Genomic DNA, 15,965 nt, shown 5'->3' with positions numbered 1-15,965 from the left:
ATGCTCGTTGAGCCTAGAATATTGTTGATTGGCCTCAGCATAAGCAATTCTAGTTGCATCAGTGCGGTGTTTGCTGTGTCTTCTTAGAGCAGCCCTTTTGAAGCGTTTTAGACGCTTAAGTTGTGGATTCGACCATTCCGGCTTGACAGGTTCGCGACGAGTTACTTTCGGCACAAACTGTTCGATGGCGTAGAGTAGGATGTTGGACATCAAAGATGCAGCATGATTGACATCGTTATAGAGGAGAATTTCTGTCCAATCTACATCGCGAAGAAAAGCATTCATTCTTTCGAAATCGGCCTTGCGGAAATTGTAGAAAATGCTGTCGGATGTGTCGTTAAATTGAAATTGGGACCAACTGTTCAAATTAACAAGCAGAGGGGGGTGATGCCTGCAGTTTTTCACTAATGGTAACGGTGCCCGCATGACAGTGTAATTGTCACAAAAATCTTCGCTAGCGAAGCACAGATCCAGCGCTCGGTGATTGTCGTTTAAAGTTGAATTGAGCTGTTTGAGTCCCGCAGTGCAGTATGCATCAAGAAGGCATCTAGATGCCATTGTCATGGAAGAAAGAGATGGGTCTGGAAATAGAGTACCATTCGAGCCGCTCTGCCAGGTTATGCCACGGAGGTTGAAGTCACCCACAATAACAATGCTATCATTAGGGCCCATTTGATTAACGACCCATTCTAGTGACGCCAAATGTGTGTCAATCAGAGAATCGTTATTTATCATGTCAGGCGGAGTGTAAATCACACATAAAAAGATTGTATTCTCTTTGGCAGTGATTGCAACCCACAACTGTTCAACTGCCAAATATCCGGGAGGACACAAAATGCGCGACTTGATGCATTTACGAACAGCAAGTAATACTCCCCCGCCAGAGTTTTTTTGCTGTTTGAGGACGAGCAATCATGACGATACACTGAAAAGGAGCTGTCGAAGAGCTGACAAGATTCGGTGTGATCGTTGAGCCATGTTTCGGTGAAAGCGTAGATGTCGTAGCTAGCATCACTGACCGCCAACTTATATAATCTTCAAGTAAGCAGTTCATACCTCCGACATTTTGGTAGTAGACTAGGAGAGATGAAGCAGTAGTCGAAGTGTTCTTGATCTTTGGCGATGTGTGTACATCCGGTAGCATTGATTCAAATGTCGGAGTAAAGGCAGCGGTGGATTCATCGTTGACATTGCTCAGAATGGTGCCGTTGCTTTTGTTGCCTGCGTATGGAGGTTGGAAATCCCTTTCCCTTACATCGTATACAGGACCGGGACGACTGCAGGACGCTGGCGGGACTGGCTCGACTGTAACGAGAGGGTATGGGGTTTCCAAGAGGCTTGCAGGCATGCGTCCCGTAGTAGGGAGTGTTTTCGGCAATCGTTTTGAGCTACGAACACAAGCGGCATCAGGGCAGGAATTGAACTCATATTCACGGTACTTGCCTGTATGCACAGGCTGGTAGACCCCTTCACCGCACCCATACGCAGGACCAGGACGGCTGTTGTACGCTGGCTGCACAGACTCGACTGCGATGGGGGGCTTCGGGGCTTCCAAAGTGCTTAGTGATTTGTTGCGTCCTGGTTGTGGAACTAATGTCTCGGTGTAAGCAGCGGAATTAATTGTTGGGCGTTCCGAAATTGAAAAAATGTTCGATGAGCTGCTGGAGAAAACGGCATCAGGGCGGGAATTGAACTCATATTGACGGTACTTGCCTGTATGCACAGGCTAGAAGACCCCTTCACCGTACCCATACGCAGGACCAGGACGGCTGTTGTACGCTGGCTGCACAGTCTCGACTGCAATGGGGGGCTTCGGGGCTGTGCTTTGTGATTTGTTGCATCCTGGTTGTAGAGCGATCCTTACGGCGCATGAAGGTGACGAAACAGAACAGTTTGGAGGACTTGGAAGGTTGATGTGGGCGGCAGGTGAATGGTATTTAGTAGTCAAACAGGAACTAACTAATAGTTGGTAACAGGGTGCCGCACAATAGCACCGTTTTTTGAGTTTGGTTCAAACTCCCGCACGGTTATGCCATCAGGCCAATACCAGGCGTCACCAACTACATTAGAAACAGTATTACAAACCGTCACTTTGAAGGACACAAACGATAGATCCTCGACGCTTTTTCCCTTAGGAACCAACTTGGTTACTTTGACCATGGAAGATTCAGCATTGGAAATTTCAGCAACATACTGTCTGATCTGTTCCTCATTCTGCTCGGGTGCGAAGGGAGTTACATAAAAAGATTTCTCGTCGATTGGAATTTGTGCATTATTAGCCACCATCAATGTGGTGGCTCCCTGTTTACTAGAACCACCACGAGTGTCCTTGGCAATTTTATCCACAGCGGGGCCAGATTGTGCCATGCCACTAACGGTACGCTGAGCGACGGCAGAAGTTTTGTTGGTTTGAATAATTGGTAGCTTCCCAAAAGCAGCAGGTGTGGATACATTTGTTCGAGGTGTAGTTTTTCTGTCGCCGGAGTTACTTGGGTCCGTGATAATCTGTACGCGTTTGTTGGATCCTACAACAAACCTATCGGAAAGCTGGGCAATGGAGCTGTTAACTTCGTCCAGAACCTCGAAAAAGGAAGTATCGTCGCATGACCTTGACCGATTAATGGGATCCTCGACAGAATCATCCAAATTCAGCTCATCAATGCATCGAGAAAATGAATTCTGGTGTACCGAGCTATTATTAGGTTTGGAATGTTGCTGCGAGCTAAACAAGGTTCTGTTAATTTTGCGGAGATTTTCACCGTAATTCCCCAGTCGCGTATCCATTGAGTCGGTGCGAATTAGCAATTCGCGCAAAGCTCGCATGATTGTTTTTTCTCGATCTTAAACAGCTGGCTCGAAGTTCAAACGGCATGACTCGCAGAACCAAAATAACCCGGTTTTAGCGCACCACGAAGAAAATTGCGACTTAGACAATCCAACGCAAGCAAAATGAAATGCCCGGCCACAAGATCCACTGCAATTAATAGCCCTGCTGGAATCCAAATTACTTGAGCAGAGATGACATGACTCCATCGTTGAAAAAAGTTGGTGACTACTGTACAGATGGTAGGAAAGCTTCCAGATACGTCGAGGTGAATATAAGTTGCGCCTTCGTGTATGCTATCAGGTATGTTGAAGCTTGGAGAGACGTTGCGTGCAAGTTGTTGTTTCTGTATATTCACTAAAGATGTCGCTTCGCGGTAAACATTTTGCGTGGGTTTTATTTACGATGGGATTGTTATGATATACTATAGCACTTAAAAATCCACTATCGCGAACTTTGAAAAAGTTGTTTAGTTATAATTCACTGACGTATTGAAATAAACCACATCACACATCAAACAAAATTATAGATATGAATATTGGAGGTAAAAACGGGCGATATGAGTAGTTAAACACTAGCGCTTCGCGGAGGTGAAACTTGTACGTTGTACTCGCACTTGTACTCATGTTCTCAAGATGCCTAGATCCGGCGACTTTCAAGTAATCTACCAGCAAATCCTGCGGCAGAATCAAGCGATGGCGGAGCAAAACACCCGGCTGATGGAGATGATTGAACGTTTCGGCAATCAAGAAAACGTTTCCAATCGGTTGGCGGGCAGCCCGGAGTTCATCATCGAATCTCTGGCATCGAACATCCGGGAATTCGTTTGCGATCCAGAAAATGGGCTCGTGTTCGGCCGGTGGTACCGAAAGTACGAAGACCTTTTCCTAAAGGATGGAGCAAATTTGGACGAAGCGGCAAAAGTGCGGTTGCTGTTGAGAAGCCTCAGCGTGACGGTACACGACAAGTATGTCAACTTCGTGCTCCCAAAGCACCTCGTGAGTACTCGTTCGATGAGACGGTGAAGAAGCTGACAGAGCTGTTCAGCGTCCGAATCTCCCTGTTCAGCAAGCGGTACCAATGCTTCCAGCTAACGAAGCGCGACGCGGACGACTTTCTAACGTACGCTGGGATGGTCAACCGATGCTGTGAAGACTTCGAGCTCAGCAAGATCACGACGGACCAATTCAAGAGTCTGATTTTCACATGTGGGCTCCGATCGTCGAAGGACGCTGACATCCGAACGAGACTCCTATCCAAGCTTGAGGCTAACGCGGCGGATGAAAGCACTCTGGAATCACTCATCACGGAGTGCCAACGTCTGCAAAACCTCAAGCACGACACGGTCATGATGGAACACAAGAAATCGGTGAGTACAATCTGCGCAGTCAAGCAGAACAAGCCTCCACCGATGACACCGAATTCCAAAGAGAAGAAGAAGACTAAGTCCGAAGGTCCAAAAAACACCCTGCTACGTCCGGGACTGCACCTACACGAAGCACGTTTGTCGGGACTGCAAGCAAACCGGCCACAAAGAAGGGTTTTTTGGCAGCTACACATCGAAGGCGGCACTCAAGAAGAAGAAGCACGTGAACGGAATTTTCTCCATCAACCAGGTCAGCTGCACTTCTAGACGGAAGTTCCTAACGGTGGATATCAACGGGTCTCAAGTCACTCTGCAGTTGGACACCGCGTCCGACATCACCATCGTTTCGAAGAAGCAGTGGAAGAAGAACCTGGGCTCGCCAACGCTGACTCCCACAACACGGACTGCCCGGACTGCGGCGGGTGACGCTTTTCATCTACTTGGTGAACTCCGATACCCAATCAAACTCGAAGGTGTCACCAAAACCGCAACTTTCTACGTGACCAACAACAGCATTACCCTGTTCGATCTGGACTGGATCGAGCTGTTCAAGCTGTGGGACACCCCGCTATATGCAATCTGCAACCAGGTCCACGTTGCCGATGGTCAAGTCAATCAAATCCAAGTGTACAAAGCTGCGTATCCCGAAGTGTACAAGAATGGCCTCGAACACTGCAAGAAGATGAAGGTCCGACTCTATCTCAAGCCCGATGCCAAACCCGTTTGCAAGCCGAAATGCCCAGTTCCTTTCACGTCCATGGAGAAGATCGATGCGGAGCTGGACCGACTTCAATCGCTGGGCATCATCACCCCTGTCGATTTCTCGCAGTGGGCGGCTCCGATCGTCGTAGTGAAGAAGCCCGGAAGAAAAGTACGAATCTGTGCCAATTACTCAACTGGACAGAACGCTGCCCTGGAGCCCAATCATTACCCGCTACCGGTCCCTGATGACATATTTACTAAGCTTAATGGGTGCCGGTATTTCAGCGTCATCGACCTGAGTGACGCCTATCTTCAAGTGAAAGTTGACGACGACTCGAAGCAGCTGCTCAGCCGCTCCAGGGGCCTTCCAGCAGTTGATGAACAGAATGGTTGTCGATCTCGAAGGAGTGGACACGTTTCTGGACGACATCTTCGTGGCCAGCAAAACCGAAGAGGAGCATCACAAGATGCTCAACGCACTGTTTCAACGCCTTTCAACGTCTACGGTTTCGTTCTGAGGGAAGAAAAGTGCCACATGCTGCAGCCGGAGGTAAAGTATTTGGCGCACATCGTAGACGAGAACGGTCTCCATCCAGACCCATCCAAGTTGGAAGCCATTGTCAAGATGCCACCGCCCAAAAATGTCACAACTCTACGCTCGTTCCTTGGTGCGGTGAATTTCTACGCGAAGTTTGTCCCGGAGATGCACCAACTGTGGCGGACACTCGACGCGCTGCTGAAGATTCGTTTGGAACAGCGAGTGCCAGAAATCGTTCAGGCCCTTCAAGGAAGTACTCCAGTCGGATCCACACTACGATCCATCACTAGACATCATAGTTGCTGCCGACGCCTCGCAGTCCGTAATCGGTGCCTGCCTTCTACCCAGGTTCCCCGATGGCTCACTCAAAGCTGTTGCACACGCTTCCCGCTCACTCACCCCCGCGGAGGTAAATTACGGACAGATCGAGAAGGAAGGTCTTGCACTGGTGTTTGTCGTAACGAAATTCCATCGGATGCTGCTCGGACGCAAGTTCACCCTCCAGACGGATCATCAGCCACTCCTGCGGATATTCGGACAAAAGAAGGGTATTCCGGTTCACACGGCCAACCGCTTGCAACGTTGGGCCCTGACGCTTCTGTGCTACAACTTCGACATCCACCACGCAGTTTGGATATGCCGACGTAATGTCCCGCCTCATCAACGGTTACGTCAAACCAGAGGAGGACTTCATCATCGCATCGATTCAACTGGAAGACGACATCGAGATTCCACTCCAGAAAGCCATCAGTTCGCTGCCAGTTTCGTTCAAATCGGTGCGCGGCGCTTCTCTCCAGTGCCCGTTTCTCCAACAAGTGATCCAGTACAACCAGCGTAGATGGCCCTCCAAAACCCTGAAGTTCGCCCTTTCTTCGCTCATCGAGACGCTCTATCGGTAGTGAAGGGGTGCGTCATGATGTCCAACCGTTTGGTGATTCCGGACAGTTTTCGGCAGCGGATTCTCAAGCAACTCCACCGAGGACATCCGGGAATGGAGCGGATGAAAGCTATCGCACGTAGTCACGTGTACTGGCCGAGAATCGATAACCACATTGCTGATTTTGTGAAGAGATGTGAAAGCTGTGTCACACATTCGAAGACACCGTCTAAGGGCCGATGCCCACGTAGCGTTTTTTCAACACTGCGTGCACGTGGCGTTGAAGAAACGCAGGTGTGCATCGCTGCGGTGACGCTGCGTTACCGCTTTCTCCCGAAGCACATCTGCGTCCTTTTAACGCCGTGTGCACGCAGCGTTGAAAATACGCTACGTAGACATCGGGCCTAAGGTTCCGCTACAGTCGTGGCCACTCGCTCAGGGAGATGGTAGCGTATCCACATCGACTTCGCCGGCCCAATCAACGGTCTGCACTTCCTCATAGTGGTGGACGCCTTCACCAAGTGGCCGGAAATTCGCATCGTTCGATCCCCGACAACATCAGCAGTGACCGAGTTCCTCGACGAGCTGTTTGCCCGTTTTGGCGTTCCCAACGTCATAGTCTCCGACAATGGAACGCAGTTCACGTCGGAACAGTTCGCGGTTTTGTGCAGGAAGAACGGCATTCAACATTTCCGGACATCGCCGTATCACCCACAGTCCAATGGCCAGGCGGAGAGATTTGTGGACACTGTGCTATAATACTGATTTTGATCATGCATCGGTACTGAAGTTCTAATATATTTTTGCCTCTTCTTTGAGTGCCGAATTCGTTTTTGTACAGAGATTTGATTTCATGCGTTTGGCAGTTTGGATTCTAACGTTTACACCGAGCTCCAATCAGTCAGAGGGTTCAGCAGATCCACTAAATTCGTATCCGCTTCTTTCCTAATTAGTCAGCGCTCTGGAGCTTGGAGATTCATGTCGTCAGCTTCGAAACCAGCCTAAGATTGAGTTACATTTTTATAATTTACTCCCTTGACTTCATTCAAAAGGAGTAAAATATGGGTCATCTATAAGCAAATTATAATCGTTCTATACCTTCCGGACCATCACTCATAAGTATTTAAAAAAATAGTAAGAACTAGAGCACAGTGTGGTAGATTCGGGGTTAGAGACATCATTTCATTTTTCATTTTCATTTATTTAGTCTACATCTATACAGATAACACTGAATCAACAATTTGACGCCACAATACACGGTTCGAGGCCGCATCTCTCCATCCTCGAATACGCCCCACGCTCGCCAAGTCGTTGTGCACCTGGTCTGCCCATCTCACTCGCTGCGCTCCACGTCGTCTCGTACCTGCCGGATCGGAAGCGAACACCATCTTTGCAGGGTTGCTGTCCGGCATTCTTGCAACATGCCCTGCCCATCGTACCCTTCCGGCTTTAGCTACCTTCTGGATACTGGGTTCGCCGTAGAGCTGGGCGAGCTCATGGTTCATTCTTCGCCGCCACACACCGTCTTCTTGTACACCGCCAAAGATGGTCCTAAGCACTCGTCTCTCGAATACTCCGACGGCTTGCAAGTCCTCCTCGAGCATTGTCCATGTTTCATGTCCGTAGAGGACTACCGGTCTTATTAACGTCTTGTACATGACACATTTGGTTCGGTGGCGAATCTTTTTCGACCGCAGTTTCTTCTGGAGCCCGTAGTAGGCCCGACTTCCACAGATGATGCGCCTTCGTATTTCACGACTAACGTTGTTGTCAGCCGTTAGCAAGGATCCGAGGTAGACGAATTCCTCGACCACCTCGAATGTATCCCCGTCTATCGTAACACTGCTTCCCAGGCGGACCCTGTCGCGCTCGGTTCCACCCACAAGCATGTACTTTGTCTTTGACGCATTCACCACCAGTCCAACTTTTGTTGCTTCACGTTTCAGGCGGGTGTACAGTTCTGCCACCTTTGCAAATGTTCGGCCGACAATGTCCATGTCATCCGCGAAGCAAATAAATTGACTGGATCTGTTGAAAATCGTACCCCGGCTGTTACACCCGGCTCTCCGCATGACACCTTCTAGCGCAATGTTGAACAACAGGCACGAAAGTCCATCACCTTGTCTTAGTCCCCGGCGCGATTCGAACGAACTGGAGTGTTCGCCCGAGATCTTCACACAGTTTTGCACACCATCCACCGTTGCTTTGATCAGTCTGGTAAGCTTTCCAGGGAAGCTGTTCTCGTCCATAATTTTCCATAGCTCTACGCGGTCTATACTGTCGTATGCCGCTATGAAATCAACGAACAGATGGTGCGTTGGGACCTGGTATTCACGGCATTTTTGAAGGATTTGCCGTACAGTAAAGATCTGGTCTGTTGTCGAGCGGCCGTCAACGAAGCCGGCTTGATAACTTCCCACGAACTCGTTCACTAATGGAGACAGACGACGGAAGATGATCTGGGATATCACTTTGTAGGCGGCATTAAGGATGGTGATCGCTCGAAAGTTCTCACACTCCAGTTTGTCGCCTTTCTTGTAGATGGGGCATATAACTCCTTCCTTCCACTCCTCCGGTAGCTGTTCGTTTTCCCAGATTCAGACTATCAGTTTCTGCAGGCAAGTGGCCAGCTTTTCCGGGCCCATCTTGATGAGCTCAGCTCCGATACCATCCTTACCAGCTGCTTTATTGGTCTTTAGCTGTTGAATGGCATCCTTAACTTCCCTCAAGGTGGGGGCTGGTTGGCTTCCATCGTCCGCTGAACTGACGTAGTCATCTCCTCCGCTGCCTTGACTTTCACTGCCTGTACTCTCCGCGCCATTCAGATGTTCCTCGTAGTGCTGCTTCCACCTTTCGATCACCACACGTTCGTCCGTCAAGATGCTCCCATCCTTATCCCGGCACATTTCGGCTCGCGGCACGAAGCCTTTGCGGGATGCGTTGAGCTTCTGATAGAACTTGCGTGTATCTTGAGAACGGCACAGCTGTTCCATCTCCTCGCACTCCGCTTCTTCCTGGCGGCGTTTCTTCTCCTGAAAAAGGCGGGTCTGCTGTCTCCGCTTCCGTCTATAACGTTCCACGTTCTGCCGGGTACCTTGCTGCAGCGCGACCGCCCGCGCGACATCATATTGTCAGCAATGTTGTACAGAGCCTGGCGATATGACCGGATTTACACCGTTACGAACTACTTCAGAGTATCTATATCCCATCGCAACAGATTTTGACTAACTTCATATTTACTGGCGTAATTCAACCGTTGTAACACCGTTAATTTGAAAGTTTTATTATTGAGGTGTTTACGGGTTTAAATTGTGAATTCACGATGTATGTCCTTAACGTCCTTTCGTACGATACCAAATCACTTTTCCTGAAGATTCCGCTACGCCCACACGCACCGTAGTATGCTTCTTGGAAGTCCCTGATCGCCAAAACCAGTCTCGGTGGTCGTTGGCAATCAACATGGGTTCATTAGTGATGGTGGTGGTAAAGTGGTATTGGATGGTGAAAAATTTGAAGGTATAGAAGAATTTGTGTAAATTGGAACTCAAGTGACGCGCGATAACGATGTTACTTGTGTGGTGAAAGACGTATTGCAGTTTCAAATCGGGCTTATTACGGACTTCGTAACCAGCTAAAATTCCATAGTCAGCGAACGAAGACGAAATTTGCTTTGTTGACTATTGGATAATGGTTAGCGTTTACAATACGGCAGACTACGGTGAACTCGACACGTTGTCCGTAGGCTGGAAGAGCGTCAAACGAAGATAATATTTAGAGGGATAACCCGGAAGCCACCACCTCGCTCATACAGGATACAGGAACCCGGAAGCCACCACCTCGCTCATACAGCATACAGGATGGCTTTTTTGCATTTGAAGAGGACCTGAGGGCGTAAAGGCCCAGGATTGAGTCCAGTGGAAAAGGATACTTTTTTCACCGTAGACTCATCAAGGAGGACGTGTAGGTACCATCAATACCAAATAGTACTATCGGTATTTTTTAGAATATTGGAAATCTGTAGGAATATTGGAAATCTGACACCTGGGTTGAGGAGCGAGGTGGTTTGAGGTCGCCCAACTCATTAAAACCAACTGCCTTCTCGCCGGTTTTGTTAATCGTTTCTGTGTTTCGAAATAGTAAAAACAACAACACAGCGTGAACTAGGCGACAGATTTATTTGAACAAAACATGTACAACTATTCCTTCTTTTTTCGAAAGTTTAACTGTCTTTTATAAATTTGTGTTTAATTTATTTTTGTTCGTTTATTTTCTTTGTTCCTCATGCGAGACGGACTATTTACCTCTAGATGTGTATAGTTTATGCTTTCTTCAAAGTCCTAAATTTGGGTTTAAAATCAGCAGCATCACATTGAGTTTACTTTGTAAAATCTAGATCCTAGAAAATGGATTCCCGCGACTATGTTTAGAATTGTTTTTATTCTCTACCTACATTTGTCTTTTCTTTGAATTTTTGATTTTGAATCTTATAGGTTTTTTAATATTTCGGTTATGTTGTTGTTTGACTGGTGATGAGAATTGAATTTCTAGTTGAAATAAGCGTTTTGACTATTTATTATTACTGTATGGCTCCACGTATAGCAGGAATTATCATCGTCTTCCTGTTTCTTCCGGCCGAGGGGAACTTCTGCCCGTTGGGAGGTTCCTGTCACCATTCACCGTCACCTGTTGATTGCCTAGTGGAGGAGCTTGCAGAATCAATGGTGCCCCTGAAGTAGAATCCACGAGAGCCATTTCACGGCCGTATTCTTCCTCCGGGAACTCGTGGTCACAATGATGCTCACCGCAGACTTTACACTCGTACAGATTAGGCTTTAATGTATTCATGAATTTCTGTGGGCGAAATTTTCGTATAAGTCAAAATTATGAAATTGATATAGGTTTAGGTGATACTACCTGTCCTATCGTAGCTCCTTCCGCACGAGCTATTTGGTAGATGGCAAATGCTGGAATGCAAATTAATGATGCGCCTGTGATCGCCCATCCCAAACCGTGAGCCCAACCAGGATAGATGTATTTCCCGTTGTGGTAGGTCGGTGCCTCGTAGTTGATCAGACTGAAGATCCACAGTGACTGCAATACATTTAATTATTTAATAGAAACTGGGACAGGAACGTTTTTTAAAACTTACGATTAGCATAGCTGGAACAGCGATCAGTAGGCAAAACCGCAGATAGAACGATGGATACCTGCCAGTCATCTGCTTGACGTTTTTCGATAATCGATTGATTCCATAGAACCAGGCTATGGCTACCGTTTCAAAGAATGCTAAGAACATGATCGATATTGATGCCGCGTAGTGGTCAATTAGTTGGAAGAAGTAAATTCCGCCCTGTATCAAATTTGGTAGGCCAGCGAAGAACGACACCACACAAACTATCAACACTAGCAATTCGTGATAGACTAGTTTCCGCTTTATCCAACGTGGGAACCCATCTTGGATCGATGTGACCACCACCTCTACAATGGCGAACTGTAATTCGATAAATTAAATTAAGGAACGGATTGATTGACGAATGTAGAATACCAACCTGACTGTTCAACCCCAGACACAGCAACATAAAGAAGAAGAGAACAGCCCACATTTGTGCGGCCGGCATCTTAGCCAAAGCTTGAGGATACACCACAAATATCAACCCTGGACCGCCGCTAATGACATCTTCCACGGTTGTGTTCTGTTCCAGGGCAATGTTTCCGATAGTTGCAAACGCGAAGATTCCCACCAAAAGACTAGTGATGCCATTCACAAACGACACGGCCAGCGTATCGTGAAGAATGTTGTTGTTGTATTTATTGTAACTGGCGAAAGATATCATCGAACCGAATGCAATGCCAATAGAGTTGAAGTTCTGCGCCGCTGCGTTGATCCATACCTAGAAAATCGAGTACAGTTGGAACAGTTGTTTCTCCTTGAAGCTTTATGCAGAGCTACTTACATTTGCCCTACCGAGCTCCTCCCAGTTGGGTCGGAAGAAGTAGTTCAGGCCCTTGTCAGCCCCTTCAAGTGTGAGAGACCGACCTAGAAACACGATGATCAGCACGAACGGAAGTGTCGCCGTAAGGTACCGTACCTTAGCTGAAGACTTTATCGATTTCCAGATGGCAAAGTAGACTAGGATCCACGCACAAATCAGACATGCCACCAGTTCCCATCGCATGCCTCCGGGATATTCAATGCCGTGACTGATTTGGAGAACCTTGTTTCTGTGGTGTTGAAGGGCGATTAAGATTATAGGAAAAACAGGATCATTAAAAAAAACTCACTCGAAGAACTCCTCGGTGGGCGTCCGCGACATTTCCGGTCGGCTGATGTTGTGCTTCATGCGCTCGGGGACCCAGCAGTCCGGTGTATTCCATCGGTGGGAGCAGTCTGTCCACGGTAAATCCGGTCGGAACGATGTGAAAAAGTAGTAGATGGCGTAGGCGATGATCACACTGTAGTAGGTCGACATGAGGAATGATACAACAACACTGGCTAAACCGGTACCTGTGAAATAAGTATTCAATTAGTGCTTTGTAAGTTCAAATACTATACCATCTGGTTGCCAAACTGAAAACAACTTTAGTTTAATCGTCGGGAATCTGTTTTACTCAGAGGAGCATATATGAATTAATAAGCAAAGCTATCATTTCTGCATTATACTTCATTTGACTAGCACGATGAAAAGTGAACATATTTTCTCCAGCGGAAATATGAATCGAACCAGACAACTTCAGAATGGTCTTGCCTTAGATTTTTTTTACTGAAGTTTCAAGAAAAAGTTATTTCCTACGAAATAGTAATTTTTTCCATGGATGTTTGTCTGTGTATGGTATTTAAACATCTACGCACGCCATCTGAATTTATGAAAAGTCTTCTGAACCTACTTTATTTTTTTTCATTAATTTAAGTTCCTTCTATATCTATTTATGGATAGTTTCTTTAATTTCAGAAATTTTCAAAGGGATTGCCAAGTAATTGCATAAAAATCGATTAGGGCTCTCTCTATGATGTGGTAAGGTTTGACAGTGGGCTCTGTTGAACTTAACTATAAAAAGCAGCATGTATCCGCAAGCAAGTACATCCCAACAAACAATTTAAGCTGAATAAGCTAGTTTTTTAGCTGAAGAAGACTATGTTTGGTTGAAAATGCGCTCCATCAGCTTCCAATGTTTGTTGGGATATTACCAAGGCGTTCGTATGCCCATAAATCTACATGAGAGCGTTTGTTCCCCATGTAAGGGGTGGCTCAAAACAGCGTCTGACCCGTAGTGGCCGGCTGAACAAGAGATGCGGCAGCCCAATAAGGTAGCTAGGTATACATCGCTAGCAGCGAGACATAACGAAATACAAATAATCAACTCTAAAAATGTTATCGAAAATACAGGATTGAGCAATCGACAAAAGACACAGCAATGCTTAACGGAAACTGATTGTAAACTCGGTGCATGGAACGTTAGGACTTTGTTGGAGCCTGCACAAGTTGCCCTCCTTACTGAATAAGGTAAAGGTGGAAGGGGCTTAAGGGAGTCCAGTAGCGAGGAACAGGTGAACGGGAAATCCGCACTGTGGACCCAATTACAGTTACCTCATTCAATCTACATCCACTATAGTGGTGGCAAGAAGGCAAGGCATGGAAGTGGTTTCAAACGGCTTGGTAACCAGCAGTGTTGAAGCCGTTCGGTGTGATCCCATCTGCGTGTTAAGAATTAAAGTCTAGTTCTTCAACTACTTCTTGATTAATGCATACGCATCAACCATTAACGACAAACCCGATGATGTGAAGTACGATGTTCTATGGGCGTGTAGCAAAGACCTACGAAGAATGTCCAAAACACGACGTACAGTAACCTGCATAATAAAAAGCCCACTTGCCGTTTTTCATACAAAATAATCAACTTTGGAGATCTAGATATCGATTGCGTGTTAACCAATTTTGCTGAAAATTTGACCAGAGCTCAGATATAACTTGAATTTCACCACACCTAAGTTTCGACCATATTGATTTATAGGGTAAAAAATTATCGCGGTAATACCAAAACGATTTTTTTTGCCAAGAAATTGATTTTATAATATCTTGAAAACTAACACTCTTAGTGTACAAGTATATTCCGCAAACTCTTAGTGTACAAGTATATTCCGCAAACTTTTTTGTATTGCCAAAATACGCGTTTTTGTTGAATAAGTCATCAGTTTACAACCTATAGAATTCAAGATATAAAAAAATAAATTTTTGCCGAAAAAATCGTTTTGGTATTACCGCAATAGTGTTTTACGGTTAGTGGGCTTTTTATTACGCCCGTCACTGTAACCTTATCATCGGTGACGCAAATGCACAGGTCGGAAAGAAGGTGTTCTTTCGCCCAGTCATTGGAAAGAAAAGCCTTTACGCAGCTAACAATGACAACAGCCTAAGGCTAGATGTGTGCGCCGTCGTGGCATGTCGTCGTAGCCGACAGTTTTTGGCATCACGCCGCCATTTAAAATCTGTCACGGCGCTGATCTATAATTTTCCACGCTGATTCCAATTATTTGAAGTTCTCAGAATTTTGCGTGGAAGTTGCAACGAGTCAGGAGAGTTTCCGTAGTATTTTCCGATTGATGTCATCAAAGCATCCCGTTGGAGCCCCAGAGAAATTTTCATAAAAATACCATTGATTTTCTTGAGAAATGCAAACATCCCATTGAAAATTCAAAAAGCTTTTCGTAAAACTAAGATGAATTTCTTGTAGAGTTTCTGAAGAATTTTTCAAAAGCCATTTGTTCGAAGGTCAGAAGGCCGAAAGTTGATTTTCCTAAATATGTAATTTAACCGAACAAACCATTAGGCCGAAACCCATCTGGCCAAAAATTATTTAGTCGAAATAGACTTATGGCCGAAGATATAGTTCTGTCGAACAGGTCGTGTGGCTAAAAGGTCATTAGCATTAGCATTAGCATTAGCATTGTTACGGTGTAATTCGTAGATTGGACACTAGTGATACTCATGTTTTACTTTTGAGATCCTCATCTAGAATGCTATCAGAAACCAAGAAGGGGAGTAGTCCTTGATTCCAGCAACCTAATGATTGACAATTAGTGAGAAAAACTAACCTGAGCAAGGTCGGAAACGATTGCCTAGTATTTATATATTTATTCAATTGGTCACAACTAAAAAAAAAAATTCAATAAAATGACGATGAAATGTATTTATCCTAATTGATTGTCGATTTGCTATTTTGAATTAAATTCGGTTATTATTTTTGTTATGTTGACTGGTAATTTAACCAAAGTGATAACAATTCTTGTTATCAATATAACTGGATAATAAAGTTTGTTATCAATAAGTTATTCTGCATTGCACTCTGTCCAGCCGACTTTTATTTACATAAAATAGTCGTGGCATTATGATTTGATTATAAATAGTCTTCAGTAAATGCAAGATTGTAGAAAGCGTCGTGCTCATCTCTTCTGCTCCTCAAGAAAGCGTTATTGGATGAGTGCCAAAAGAGACGACGAAGTACAATCACTCGATTCAAGTTCGAACCCAGTGAATGCCAACATTTTTTTCAATGCGTAACGAAGTCGGCAAAGAAGATTTAACTATTTTGGTCGATAAAACAGTGATGGCTGATAACTAAATGATAACAAAATTAGTTATTTGAGTAAATAACATGTATA

At 45.7% G+C, this 15,965-nt stretch overlaps 2 protein-coding genes across 18 annotated transcripts in view; one reads left to right on the top strand and one right to left on the bottom strand.

The window, feature by feature from the left end:
- Nucleotides 1-3,459: 3,459 nt before the first annotated feature.
- On the top strand, nucleotides 3,460-6,329 carry LOC134210271 (uncharacterized protein K02A2.6-like). Its single transcript, XM_062686318.1, has 5 exons — nucleotides 3,460-3,822; nucleotides 3,915-4,193; nucleotides 4,255-5,691; nucleotides 5,750-5,986; nucleotides 6,060-6,329. Exons 1-5 carry the CDS (start codon nucleotides 3,460-3,462, stop codon nucleotides 6,327-6,329), a joined length of 2,586 nt encoding a protein of 861 aa, XP_062542302.1.
- A 4,134-nt stretch (nucleotides 6,330-10,463) lies between these two features.
- Nucleotides 10,464-15,965, bottom strand: part of LOC134213360 (sodium- and chloride-dependent GABA transporter ine) — a 112,838-nt gene continuing 107,336 nt past the window's right edge. For all 17 annotated transcript variants that reach the window (XM_062692354.1, XM_062692356.1, XM_062692364.1 and 14 more), the window contains 6 exons: nucleotides 12,590-12,812; nucleotides 12,262-12,529; nucleotides 11,857-12,198; nucleotides 11,457-11,798; nucleotides 11,222-11,398; nucleotides 10,464-11,158 (listed from right to left, as the gene is read on the bottom strand). In XM_062692354.1, the coding sequence (XP_062548338.1) occupies nucleotides 10,916-11,158; nucleotides 11,222-11,398; nucleotides 11,457-11,798; nucleotides 11,857-12,198; nucleotides 12,262-12,529; nucleotides 12,590-12,812 (1,595 nt within the window). In that variant the 3' untranslated portion in view covers nucleotides 10,464-10,915. The remainder of the gene's footprint in view (nucleotides 11,159-11,221; nucleotides 11,399-11,456; nucleotides 11,799-11,856; nucleotides 12,199-12,261; nucleotides 12,530-12,589; nucleotides 12,813-15,965) is intronic.

This window comes from Armigeres subalbatus, chromosome 2 (genome assembly GCF_024139115.2).
Source record: "Armigeres subalbatus isolate Guangzhou_Male chromosome 2, GZ_Asu_2, whole genome shotgun sequence".
NCBI lineage: Eukaryota > Metazoa > Arthropoda > Insecta > Diptera > Culicidae > Armigeres > Armigeres subalbatus.
The sequence above is the reverse complement of the archived record's forward strand: the minus strand, read 5'-3'. Positions and strand labels throughout refer to the sequence as shown.

Bases quoted from the DNA above. Each gene is read 5' to 3' on its own strand.
- LOC134210271 (XM_062686318.1), top strand. From the start codon at position 3,460: ATGCCTAGATCCGGCGACTTTCAAGTAATCTACCAGCAAATCCTGCGG. The intron at 4,194-4,254 runs GTGAGTACAATC...CGAATTCCAAAG, and splicing joins TGATGGAACACAAGAAATCG to AGAAGAAGAAGACTAAGTCC. The intron at 5,692-5,749 runs GTCGGATCCACA...GACGCCTCGCAG, and splicing joins CCCTTCAAGGAAGTACTCCA to TCCGTAATCGGTGCCTGCCT.